General features: G+C 30.4%; 1 protein-coding gene across 2 annotated transcripts; it reads left to right on the top strand.

Annotated features, from left to right (window-relative positions):
- The first annotated feature begins 355 nt into the window (after nucleotides 1-355).
- LOC125065399 (serine protease nudel) lies at nucleotides 356-12,768 on the top strand. 2 transcript variants are annotated; one of them, XM_047672972.1, is made up of 26 exons: nucleotides 356-575; nucleotides 2,099-2,174; nucleotides 3,299-3,412; nucleotides 3,490-4,113; nucleotides 4,190-4,244; nucleotides 4,322-4,435; nucleotides 4,683-4,930; nucleotides 5,046-5,200; nucleotides 5,300-5,427; nucleotides 5,512-5,692; nucleotides 5,924-6,252; nucleotides 6,355-6,653; nucleotides 6,743-6,858; nucleotides 7,023-7,182; nucleotides 7,276-8,452; nucleotides 8,631-8,800; nucleotides 8,874-8,987; nucleotides 9,070-9,247; nucleotides 9,335-9,754; nucleotides 9,841-10,029; nucleotides 10,294-10,441; nucleotides 10,698-10,860; nucleotides 11,112-11,294; nucleotides 11,480-11,711; nucleotides 11,880-12,008; nucleotides 12,343-12,768. In XM_047672972.1, the coding sequence occupies exons 2-26, from the start codon at nucleotides 2,099-2,101 to the stop codon at nucleotides 12,653-12,655; spliced, it is 6,015 nt and encodes a 2,004-aa protein (XP_047528928.1). In that variant the 5' UTR covers nucleotides 356-575; the 3' UTR covers nucleotides 12,656-12,768. The 2 variants fall into 2 exon arrangements, with proteins under 2 accessions (XP_047528928.1, XP_047528927.1); XM_047672971.1 differs by having other exon boundaries at nucleotides 357-575; nucleotides 11,106-11,294.
- Nucleotides 12,769-13,922: the final 1,154 nt, after the last annotated feature.

Genomic DNA, 13,922 nt, shown 5'->3' with positions numbered 1-13,922 from the left:
GCTTTAATTATCTGTAGCATTGTCTCAAATTACAGTCTTTGTGATGTCGTCAAATCGACACCTGATACAGACAGTGGAGACATTTCTATAAAAGTAACGCACAATTGGTTGCCAATTTTATACTCCATTTTATAGCTACAGGATATATTTAATATATCCTGTAGCTATAAAATGGAGTAAATATATCCTGTAGCTATGCCATAATAGCCATATTAAGTATACTTTAATTGCAACAAACCCAAAAAACGTTGTTAAATGTTATGTGTCATGTACAAAGATAAGTTTAGATTTCTGAGAAATCTGAATTCATTTTGTAATAAGATTATTTATTTTAATATATAAGAGACAGTTCAACAAATAATATGTATGTTATAAGTAACAATAGATAATAATCAGCGATTTTGTAAAACACATCATCAACAAAAACGCGACCCGAATATTTGTTGAACAGCATAACGAAACAGTAGCCCGATTGTCATGACATGAGCCGGTACTTTACATTTTAATATATAAAAATATGAATATCATTTGGTGACCGATGTGATATAAAAGTTTCGCATTACAGAAAGTCAAACGTAAGTACTAATTGTGTTCTATAAATATTTTAAACAATTACAAGTGTAATACTCAAAGATATTATTATTAGATAGATAACGTTCCGTCCTGATGTTATATTCTATCGTTTTTCTGGGTAATTTATTTATGTAAATTATTATGAAGTTTTTGAAAAATATTGAATACGATCTGAGGATGATCAAAATGTTATTATTCTATTTTATTTTTAAAGAATGACATTATTATTGGATTCCTAACATGAGAATAATCAACTTTGTAAACTTAATAATAAAAATAACTATTGCAAACATCGTGACCGCGAAGAATGGGTCTAATATATATCTATTAAATGTGTGCCGAGAGTGAACGATATGAAACAGAAGAGAATCGAATCAGCGACGTTGACTTCGCTAGGCCTGTATACCGTAACGTTATTGAGACATAATTTGTTTTTAATTTATTTTACGGAGCATATAAGGCGACTAAATGCTATCTATTAAAGGTTATTTACAATTTGTTCGACGTTAATTCGGGAGATACCCTACTAAACTAGTTATTTTAATAACAAGGCGAATGCGCCTACAATAAATGTTCAATGTTTTATCTCAGTAAACGTATACCTAAAGGCAAAGCTAAATGAATAAAACCAAAAATACATTTAGATATAAGAATGTGAATCGTTATATTACGTCAACTATGTGTTAACACATAGCTAGTTGACTGAGTATTCATAAGAAAAAGAGTAACCGAGTATCTTGCCGTCACAAACACAAAAACTTGAGATAATATTTTACTAAGATATAATATAAATTATTTTATATTATATAATTATTATTAATCTCAACGTATTTATATCTATCTTCTTTTTTTATCTTATTTTTTGTATCTTATTAAATAAATAAAAAAATCTTGTGTTTTGGTTTTTTTCATACATTATCTACATAATATTAGTCTTCTTTATATTCAATAATTCGCTTACGAATATTATTTTCTTTATATATATATGGACGCAATTATCAATCGAATTAAAAATAAAATACCATATAATCGACTTTATATATTTTAGTATGTATGTTCATCGATATCTGTGCCGACTATGAATTCATTTTGACGACGAGTTCTAATTGAGATTTGAAAAAAGATCGGTCACATTTAATTTAGCAGAAAATATTCCACCCGTAAGAATATTCGCATAAAAAACAGTTTTTCATTTGTTTTTCAGTTATTTTTTTATAATTAAATTAATATGAGGATGACAAAATCCACCATAAACTAAGATATATATTTTCTTATTTAATAGTGATATAAACAACGACCAACCAACCAATATTATGTACTTAAACCTTATGATATATTTAAAAAAAACGATTTACCTCTTGATCCTTATTGACCTTACTTTTACATATGTAAACATACATATACATATATTTAACGATGTAATAGTTTAAAATTGAGATATTATTTTAAATAAATGCTTAAGAATAATTATTAAGAGCAATTGCGTTTACTTTTCATGTACTAATTTATTCATTATTTCATTCAGATGATTGCTGAAAATACAGAAGAAAAGAAAATAGTCGGTCTTCTACCTATGGGATTAGCTGAGACAAATGACGATGGTAACTTTGTTTAATAAATGAATTAATTATTAACTTAATTTACTCTAACAAATGTATATAACTCAAGTTTGTCATTATCCGGAGTTCAGAGGGTATTAATATAAGCAAACTAGCACTAGCAGCCCGTAAATGTCCCACTGCTGGGATAAAGGCCTCCTCTCCCTTTGAGAAGAAGGTTTGGAGCATATTCCACCACGCTGTTCCAATGCGGGTTGGCGGAATACACATGTGGCAGAATTTCGTTGAAATTAGACACATGCAGGTTTCCTCACGATGTTTTCCTTCACCGCCGAGCACGAGATGAATTATAAACACAAATTAAGCACATGAAATTTCAGTGGTGCCTGCCTGGGTTTGAACCCGAAATCATCGGTTAAGATGCACGCGTTCTAACCACTGGGCCATCTCGGCTCTAAGTCTCATATAAGCAAATGTTATACAAATATAAATTCTCATACTTTTTCTTCTACTTTAGTTGGACAACCTTTTTTATAGTCTACAAATTTACAGGATTTTATTTAAATACAACTTTCTACGATGTAAGTATAGTATACATATACTTCAGGTAAAATCTTTTAACTAAATTTTGAGCCAGTTCGAATCAATCGGTTGTGCTGCAATTTTACACAAACTTTAGGGACTAGTGACGATATGATTTTAAAGATATATATAAGCTATATTTGACAACTATTTTGTGGTGAAACATCTGTTAGTTGCGATTCATATTATCACATTCTCATATTCTTTCCGCGACCATACGGTATCTCTCCCTTTGTATGTACTCGAATACTGTGTTGCGAAGTATCATTGAAATATTACGAGTAATACATTTATTTCAGTAAAGAAATTCTAATGTATTTTTTTTCTTTAATTAATTATTCTTTAAATAACCTTCATATTCGATGCTTCATACCTACGCAACTTCTGTGAAAGCCACATTTTTTTATTATTATCACTTTTTTTCCGTCCTTTGACATTTCCCAAAGCACTTACAATATTGTCGTCGATTAGACAAGTGCGAGATTATTATATTATATGATTCATTAGTGGTATTGATGTTTATTATCACCTTAAAAGAGTTTCAAGTCAGTTTTAGCTGATACAAACATTATTATTAATTTCAGGACGAAATGGTCAAAAATGTTACTCTATTATACAGAAAGTACTTGCAATAATATCTTTAATTTTAATAGTGATTGCATTCTATCTATTGATATTAAGGCTACTGCAGAGTGACAGTAAGTTAAAAATAATTAATTATTCTCTTATTCTTTTTTGAGATAATTATAATATTTAATTACGTTTTATTTTTAAGATAATGTTCATAAAACAGAACTAATCGTTCTATCTGGATTTCACGAGGAACAAAACGTTTCAATTTTACAAGACGAAATAGAAATTTTGCTTCGTTTGAAGAATAAAACATCAAAACTGAATCCAAGTGAACGGAAAAAAAGAGAAACTGTATCTTCAACGCAAATATATAAAAGTGGAAAATTAGAAAGAAACATTAAATTTAAAGATAACGAGAAACAAAAAGCAAAGAAAATTATAGCAGAACACGAATTTCTTTGTAACGAAGAGAATCACAAAGAAGCTTGCAAGGAACTCGTTATGAAATTGAAATCCCTTACAGAAAATAATCTTTCAAATCATCGTATAAATAAAGAAAATATAAGGGACGTAGTTAAAGATTACCCAAAACTTAGGGTCAAACCTACCGATGTATCAAAAAGAGAAACAAATCCTATTCATATTCCTAATTTATTAAGACCTATAAAAAGTGTACCTATTGACACTTATAATTTTGATAATTCTGAACAAATACACGGAACGCCCCAACATGCTATGATTCATTCACGCGACGTCCTAAACCCACAATTAACGGAAACATGTTTGCTTAAGCGACTCATGAGACAGAGTTATCCAAATTTACACGGTACAGTATAATAATATATTAATTAGTTACATTGTATAAAATCACCAACGTGTATTAACGTTCCTTAATATTTTAGGTATCTTTGACGCTCCTCATCATGAATATCAATCATTTGTTCCATCGTTTCCTAGGTAAGTTATATTGTACGTTCACATTTTTCACATAATTTATTATGTTTTTAAATCTCTAAATATTTTATTATTTTTAGGCAATTCTCATCAGATTTTATTTCATCATACGTCCAAAATCGTGCTATGGATGCACCAAAACATAAGCCACATCCGCAAGATATTGAAATTGCCATGAAATTTATTGCTCCCAAGTAAGTAAAATAATAAATTTAATGGTAGCTGTAATTTATTTAGCTCGTACGTAATATATAAACACCATAATATTATTTGAATAATAAATAGTTTATACTCGTAAAATTAAATTGCTATTAAAACCAACGTTTATATTAGTAACAAGGCAACAGATGCTTTAAAATATTAATAAATTTTAATTTATTTAAATAGTGTTCTAAGCAAACCTAAACGAAAATGTAATGCTTTTAAATGAATTGTTTTTAGACATGAAATAGCTTTTAAGGATGCACCGCCTAACACTTCTGTCCATGAAGTTGAATGTTCGATGGGTAAGATATCCTGTGAAAGCGGTAGCTTCTGTGTTGATGAAAAGAACTGGTGCGATGGTAACGTTGACTGCGATGACGTGAGCGACGAATCTAGATGCAGTTGTAAATCTAGAGTGGATGAATCTAGAATATGTGACGGATATTTCGATTGTCCATTTGGTGAAGATGAAATGGGTTGTTTTGGTGAGTAAATTCAAATTGTACTTTACTATATTAGAAAGAAAAAGTAGACTGAAAACTGTGACTAAGTTAAAATAAAAAAGAACTTCCAATAATTATTATTATCAATCATTTACAGGCTGCAGCGAAGATGCGTTTAGTTGTGAAGATCTTAATTTTAATTTAAGCACATGTTTTTCTAAGGAACAACGCTGCAACAATATAGTTGATTGTCCGAATAACAAAGACGAAATTGATTGTACAATGTTAGCCCCAAGTTTACACAAGAAACCCGTGAGTATATAATTAAAAAATCTATACATAGTTTTTAATCGGTATACGATTACAATTATATAATATTACAATAATTGTTGAATATTGTGAATTTTACAGCTGTTTGCAATATCAAACACAGATGGGTACTTGCACAGAAATTATAAAGGAAATTGGTACGCTGTTTGTAGCAACCCTTACATGTGGGCACATGATGCATGTCGTCGGGAAACAGGCCTTATTATAAGGTACTTTATTTCAAGAAAATCTGAGAAGAAACAGTTATAAAATTATTTTGGATTATTAATTTTTTTTATTAAAATATCTTACAGACCACCATTTATTCAAATCTTACAAATAGACCCATTACTTAAAGTGAATTACATAAGTACTGCTCCCGGGGGATTTTTACATACAAGTAACACATGTTTGAATTCTTCTGCCGTATATGTCACGTGCCCCGACTTATTGTGCGGTACCAGAGTTCTTACTGCAACACAGCTGTTAAAAGAGGTAAGTTTTCTTTTCGATAATTAGTCTAAATAGACGACTGTAAAATGATAGCTTCTTTTAAAAATGCTATAACTCAAATTATAATATGAATTTGATTAATTTAATACAGTAAGTATTTTATTATGTTTATTATTACTAAATGAATATGAAAAATTAAATTTAACCTTAATTTAAATATATTAGGTACTTTTTGTCATATAGGATATAAACTTTACGGTGCTTTTGTCACAGAATACTGCGATAGAAAACCATCTCTTTGGCCGGAACAAAAGATATCTTCTCCAAAGGCAACGACAACCTATGTCGTTTTACGGCGTGCGAATGAAAAGAAACGTAGGAAATAAAAGCGTGAGATCAGAGATCCCTTTGAATTATTTAAGTGACGGTAAAATAAATGAAGTAAGGACCAAGAGGGCTCAAGGTAGAGTGGTTGGAGGTAAACCTAGTCAGCCGGCTGCTTGGCCTTGGATGGTTGCCCTGTACAGAGATGGAGTGTTTCACTGTGGTGGAGTAATAATAAATCAAAATTGGGTCATGTCCGCAGCACATTGCGTGAATAAGTAAACACATTATTTAATTATAATAAATAATTATACTATTGTTTATACAAGTTACAATAAATTCACAATGGAATTTTTAATATAAAAAATTCTACCATTCAGGTTTTGGCAGTATTATTATGAGGTGCAAGTTGGTATGCTTCGTCGATTTTCTTTTTCACCCCAAGAACAAAACCATCGCGTAACTCATATAATTGTCAATCATAATTATAATCAAGAGGACATGAAGAATGATCTATCATTATTAAGAGTAAAACCTGGCATACAATTTAGTCGCTGGGTGCGTCCAATATGCTTACCAAGCCCAGAAGTTGCTGGTGCAGATTGGATGTGGGGACCACCAGCTGGAACTATTTGTACTGCTGTAGGATGGGGAGCTACGGTAGAACACGGCCCTGATCGTAAGTAAGATATATTAAGACACAAGCATGTTTAGTTACTGCTTAGTAAACCAAAGTTTATAATAAAATAAAATTAAATCTAATTACAGCTGATCATATGCGCGAGGTAGAGGTTCCAATTTGGGACAAATGTAAACATCAAGATGATTTAGATGGCAAAGAAATATGTGCTGGTCTCGTCGAAGGTGGAAGAGATACATGTCAAGTAAGTCATAAGTTTTATAAGTACATTTTATTGATTAAAAGATAATTATTTTAAATGCTTAAAATGCGGGTCACAATGTACGGCAGAAAGCAACAATCCCAATTAAACATTAAAAATACTGTACTAATAATATTAAAAATAGGTTTTATTTATTACAATTACAGGGTGACAGTGGAGGACCGTTATTATGTAGAAATCCTTTGAATACTCAACAGTGGTATGTAGCAGGTATTGTTAGCCATGGAGATGGTTGTGCAAGAAAAGACGAACCAGGAGTTTATACAAGAGTTAGCCTCTTTGTGTCTTGGATAAGATATCACATATGTAAGTTTATATTAAGCAATCAATCCTAATTATAACTAATTTGTACGGTTGATTTAACAAATGTTTTAAAAGCTAAATTATTTCCTTAAACAGCATCAAAAACTTTACCGATGATACAACCAAAACAGGAATGTCCGGGCTTTAGGTGTGATTCTGGTATTCTAAAATGTTTGCCAAAAAAACGAATGTGTGATAAAATTATAGACTGTCTTGATGGAGAAGATGAATACAACTGTGATGTGGCCAGATCTTCAGTAAGCAATACGATTTCAGAGCCAATTACAAAATCAGAAAATACATCACTAAATAATGAAAGTATGAGTATTACTACTTTAAATAATGAAAACAATTCCTTAACTCCTGAAACCAGTATTGAATACGTTGCAGATAGTCAGAATATCATAAACGTAACGGAATCAACTCCAACAACTTCTTATATAACTTTATCTAACTCAGACGATCAATACGTCGATGAAACTATAAGTTATTTACAAATTAAACCTAATAGTGCTAATTCAAGAAATATTATAAGCCCATTGTCTATTACACAATCACTGAAGTCAAGTACAGAATTTACCAAGCTCGAAGAAGATTTAAAACATGCTTCTACTGTTGAAATAGCACATGTAGATTACTCACACGAAGATGAAATTGAAACAAATTTTGACGAAAGTGTTACAATTGATCCAATTAAAACATCATCAACAACAAATGAAGTGATGGAACAAAAAACATTAAATATTATAACATATCCCTTAGAATCAATGTCATTAGAAAAGAATATTATCAAAGAAAATAGTAAAATTAATTCAGATTTAAGTCAAACAATAACGACGGCTTTACCCTCAGAAACGACAATTTCCATTACTTTCTATGGGAATGATGAACAAACGACAAACAGACTGGAAGTCGATGATTTTCTGATAGCAAGTACTGAGGGCAACACCAACAAAGAGTCTATAAAAAATTACAAAAGTGATATAAGTAATGAAACAGATCAAAACTCGCATGAATTTATTATCGAATTTCTTCCTTATACGAATTCGGTCACAGAAAAATCTGAGGTTTCCGTTAAAAATAGTACTACTAATCAGATGAGTGATCAGATAATTTCTGAATCAACTAATGTCGAACATAATACGCGCAATCTTAAACAACTAGACTCTAGAGACGAAGCTGTTAATAACATAGTAGATATCATGCTTTCAGAACTTCAGCCTGCAAAAATTAGAAAGAAACATCTAACACCAATAGACTTCCAATGTAGAAGGTAATATTTTATATTTAAATAATTTTTGATCAACTCTTTTATTCACATTAAAAAACATTAGAAAATCATTATTTTAAATTAAATAAAAGGCAAGGGTAAGTTTAATCATTTTCCATAAGAGTATAGATAAATAAATAATTATATGGAATGATTGACGTTAAATAAAGAGTGTTCACAGAATATACCAAATCGTCCCTTACGCAACTCGATGCGATCATAAAGCAGACTGTGAAGACGGCACCGATGAATTGGATTGCACATGCCTCGATTATTTGACAACATATGATAATAAACTCATATGTGATGGTAATTATGATTGCGCGGACGGTCACGACGAATCAGATTGTTGTAAGTACAAAATATAACTATAAAATTAAAAAAAATATCGACTTTTCACTGTCATAACAATAAATGATTTCAGATAGTTGTGAGGAAGATCATTTCCTCTGCAAGCGAAGTCAAATATGCCTGTCATCAAATAAAGTTTGCGATGGCAAACCACAATGCCCTTTAGGAGAGGATGAATTAGATTGCTGTGAGTATAAAATTTCATATAAAAAATGAATCACGTTTATGCAAGTATTAAAGTCGTTCAAATTATTCAAATTTCGTTGCAGACACTCTTTCAAATGGAAAATATATTGATTTTGATTTGAATGGTAGACCAGAAGTGACTTTAGAAGGTTATTTAACGAAAAAACATGATGGAAATTGGCAAATAGTTTGTGAAGATGATGTATCGATTCATGAACAAGAAGAAGCTGCTTCGCATATGTGTCGATATCTTGGTTTCAGGTATCTTTGTTTTAATTTATGTGATATGATCACTGTTATATAAAGCTATTAGTAAATAACTATGAATAATATTGTTCTTATTTTTAGTTCAGCAAATAGATTTATGATAAAGTACATAAATTTGAAAGGTGACTTAGATAATTCTAAAGAAAGAAATAAAAATAAACGAGACATCGATCTTAAAGTTCCGGTTAGTTTCGCATATAAAGCAAGTAATGATAGCCAATTCAATAATTATATTATAAAAAATCCTGAAGTTATAAAAGAAGAATGTGTGCCCAATATTACAAAAACTTGCATGGCGTTATATATTTATTGCGATCATTCTCTTTATACAAATTTTGAAAAGAACCAAGAACTTGGACAAAACCATGAAACAAACTCCGTTTCTAATGATTTATGGCCGTGGATAGCTAAATTATATGTAAATGGAAAATATAAATGTATGGGTGTTTTGGTAGATTTATCTTGGGTTTTGATGGGTAATTCCTGTTTGAAGAGTGCTACGTAAGTTTCTCTTTTTTCAAAAATATACAAAATTGCTTCTATAATATTGCTTATACATAATATATATATTTTACAATTGATTTCAGATTAAGTCATCATTTTATTTCAGTCTCACTTGGATCACATAAAACTCTCGGTTCAATTATAGGTCCATACGAACAAGTATATCAAATGGATGCAAAGAAAGATTTATATCGCAGTAAGGTTATTTTATTACATTTGAAACAACCAGCAGTATATTCGACTATGGTAAAACCTATGGTGGTAATAACTTCGTAAGTCTCATTTTATATAATATATCAACATTAAATTAGGCCATAAAAAATACAATAGATTTTTTTAAAGCGTTAAATAGAAGAAAATTTTGAATATAATAATTGATGCGTATACTAAATTTTATGTTTGTGATATTGGTTGTTGAGCACTTTTCGCTCTGGGGCTTATCCTGGGTGTAATAACATGCTTATCATAAAAATGCATTGTCATCAAAACTGAACCAATACAATTTTAGCATTTAGTATAATTATATTACGTTTTAGGTATTTTGAAGATAATAAAAACTCAGTATGTGTCGCAGTGGGACAAGATAAAAATAACGACACCTTCAATGTTTTCTTAAAAGAAACCGACGAGTGTGATTTACATAACCGATGTTTCGTTTTACAAAAACCATCTACTTTATGTCATGTTAGTACAATCTTGACTTGTTTGTTTCTGAAATGATTATATATTATTTTATATCTCACTAATATTACATCTTAATCCAAGCATAGCTTAAAGACCCCAAATCATAAGGACGTAGAAAATTAAATAACACATACATATATGACCAATGGTTCTTTAATAATAAAAGGGTCTATCATATTGGATTACGACCGCAATTTATTTTTTGTTTGAACAGAGGTCAATAACTATAAATTATTATTTATAATTTAATTTACAGCCAACTATGAGTTCCCAATGGGCAGGTATAATCTCTTGTCATACTAAACAAGGATGGTATCCAGCAGCCTCATTTATAATAAATAAAGAAAATTGTTCGTCAATTGATCGAATTATAGGAACTGATATTGGAAATTTAAAACACGAAATTAAATATTACGAAGGTAAATAAATAAACAATTATAATAAAAATGATATAAACAAATCTATATAATCACAGGGAATGATACCATGAATACCATATAGATGACATTGTAAAATACAATTACTTCGTTAAGCATTGATGTTCTATGAAAGTGTCCTTTGATGATTTAGGAAATTTGTTAAAATAAATTGAGTAATATGCTTATAAGCCTAACTATAAACGTATTTCATATTCGAGTGGTACGGCTATAACAGAAAATTTTAGTTTCAGATTCCGTTGACCAAAATGAGTTTCACAATTGTGAAGGAATAAGGTGTAAGCGTGGGAAGTGTATAAAATTACGTAACATTTGCGATGGTGTGACCGATTGTGAAGACGGCGTTGATGAATCGAAAGAATCATGTAAAAAGAAATCCGTTATATGTGATAAGGATCCACATTTTCGTGGCTGTGGTAAGACTAGTACTATATTATAAATATTTGCTATAAATTAAAAAGTCATTAAGTAGAATATATGATTATATAATAAAAAAATAACTCTATTAGATTCTGTAAACTGCATGTACTGCTAAAAGTGCATTTGGATTGATCAGGCTAAAATCGAAAAAAAAAATTGTAAATTGTTGTTAATTTTTCAGAATGTCCAGTTGGACAACTAAAATGCCATAATGGTCATTGCATTTTCAAAGAACTTTTCAAAGACGGTCACGATGACTGTGGTGATGGTACCGATGAACCTGGACAAACGACTTGTTCTGATTATTTAAGTCGTGTGATGCCTTCTAGACTATGTGATGGCATTCTTCACTGCCACGATAGAAGTGATGAAGACCCAATGTATTGTAAATGCTTTGCTAAAGAGGCATATAAGTAAGTTATCAGAATAAACTTTCTTGTTTAACTAATGGTTACCTAGTATCATATAGTTGATCAACCTTTTAGATAATAAAGGTGTAACAGATTAATGTATCAATAGTTTTAGTGGAACTAATTATGAGTACGTCTTTTGTTCTATTTATATTTCATTTTATGTTACAGATGTTCTCAAGTATCCAACAATGAAGATTACTGTGTCGCTTCTGATATGGTTTGTGATGGTATCAGAGATTGTCCAAACGGAGAAGATGAGAGAACTTGTATAGGCCTTAGATCACCGGATGGAACTCCGTGAGTACTTATGTATTTTTTAAATAAGAATGATAAATTCATCGATGGAGACTCTTTTGGACCTGCAGAACTAATCTATAAGGACTCACTTTCTATCTTTTCCGCTTGCATGATATTAACGAGCCTTCTCTAACCGTTACCTATAATTAACAATGTAGTCATTGCCGCATACCGCTATCTGTCATTTCAGGCGAGGCGAGTTTTGAGTTTGTTCTTTAAGGATAACTCTACCATTTAAACCAAAATCAGTTCTTACACAAAAATATTTTCTTTTTACATAGAATAATTTATTGTACATTTGAATATTTGTATTAAACTATGTATCTAATTTCAGATACGGAGTTGGCGAAGTAATCGTCAGATCACACGGTGTTTGGTATTCCAAATGCTTTCCCAAACAAAACCATACGAGATCAGAATTGGAGGAAATATGTAAAACTCTTGGATTTATAAGTGGCCACGCTAAGCAACTGACAATGCCCCGAGTTACAACAGATAAACACAACAATGTTGTAGTTGATACGTTTTCAAATATAACGCTAAATTTGAACACTACTATTACATTGAGAAATAGTCATACGCCTATTGCCCGCGCGGTTGTCGACGAAAGGGAAGATTGTTATCCAGTTTTTATAGAATGTCTTTAGATGTCACTCATCAGTGTTTAATAGTAATTTTATAATATTTATGTATTAAGTACTATATATGTTAATTGTAAAGACATCATGCAAATTTTAGAAATATATTTTTTTACATGCAATGATTTTTTAATTTACAATATTAAATAATCTACTACATTCTGCGGTTGGAGTATTCCGAAATTAGTATTACTTATATTCAGGGCCGGATCTATCATATGGCTTTTTGAGCTTCAGCCCAGGGCCTCGTGGATTCAAGGGGGCTCCCGCTAAGTCAATTCAAAGTCAAAAATAACGCGAAAGAATCCATATTTTTATTAAATTAAACAGATCGTATGGCTTGCCCTGCGAGTCCTGCAATTAATTAACGCATTCAATTAATTTAATTCAAGTCTACTTTCAGATATGTCTTTGGTGGGCCCCTAAGTAGTGTTAGCCCAGGGCCCCCTAAACTAACGGTCCGGCCCTGCGTATCTGTATTTAATTTTAATAATAGTAAGTATACATACCTTTTTAGTAAAACAATATAATGTCTGATCTGGTTCCTACTGTTGTAGTCAAAGTTATGTTTTTATATCTAAAAATTAAATAAGCCAAATAATATGATTAAAGTGCATGGTGACGAAAAAATTATACAGAAATATTAACTTTGTACGTGGCGCCATCTGTTTTACGCTTTTATGACTATAATTATTATGCATTGATGTAAATCAAAGTATTACATTAAATTTTTAATTAAAATTTATTATTATATATATTTATTATTAATTATAAACATGTTTTTAATTAAGCTTGTATAAGCAATTAATAAGAATAAAACAATTATTATGAAACTTTGTTTTTAGCAACGCCATCTATGTAAATAGTGTTGTACTAAATAACTAACTTCGCATTACAAGATGCTTCAATAAAAAGGCGCGAGATGTAGACATATTACTTCAGCTTTAAATTATATGATATAGATAGAGCGAAGGCAAAAATGATTTTCCTAAATATCTTTATAACTAGTTGACGTTAATACTTACATATAAGTGAAAAGTATAAACATAAGTAGGTGCGTATACTAAAAGTATAAACTATTAAATTTAAAACTTTCATCTGAGTTATTTTGTCAAATTTATTAAACGATGCGATTAGTAAACAATTCTTATCTATCCGCTTGTAGTTGGGTACCTATTGTGCTAAAACATATTTACGAAGACCCCGTACTTCCTTCTTAAATTATTTAAGCATATTTAAATATTATATTTAATACATAACATATTTATCATATATG

This window comes from Vanessa atalanta, chromosome 7 (assembly GCF_905147765.1).
Source record: "Vanessa atalanta chromosome 7, ilVanAtal1.2, whole genome shotgun sequence".
Classification (NCBI taxonomy): domain Eukaryota; kingdom Metazoa; phylum Arthropoda; class Insecta; order Lepidoptera; family Nymphalidae; genus Vanessa; species Vanessa atalanta.
The sequence above is the reverse complement of the archived record's forward strand: the minus strand, read 5'-3'. Positions and strand labels throughout refer to the sequence as shown.

Bases quoted from the DNA above. Each gene is read 5' to 3' on its own strand.
- LOC125065399 (XM_047672971.1), top strand. From the start codon at position 2,099: ATGATTGCTGAAAATACAGAAGAAAAGAAAATAGTCGGTCTTCTACCT. The intron at 4,436-4,682 runs GTAAGTAAAATA...AATTGTTTTTAG, and splicing joins ATGAAATTTATTGCTCCCAA to ACATGAAATAGCTTTTAAGG. The intron at 9,248-9,334 runs GTATCTTTGTTT...TCTTATTTTTAG, and splicing joins TGTCGATATCTTGGTTTCAG to TTCAGCAAATAGATTTATGA.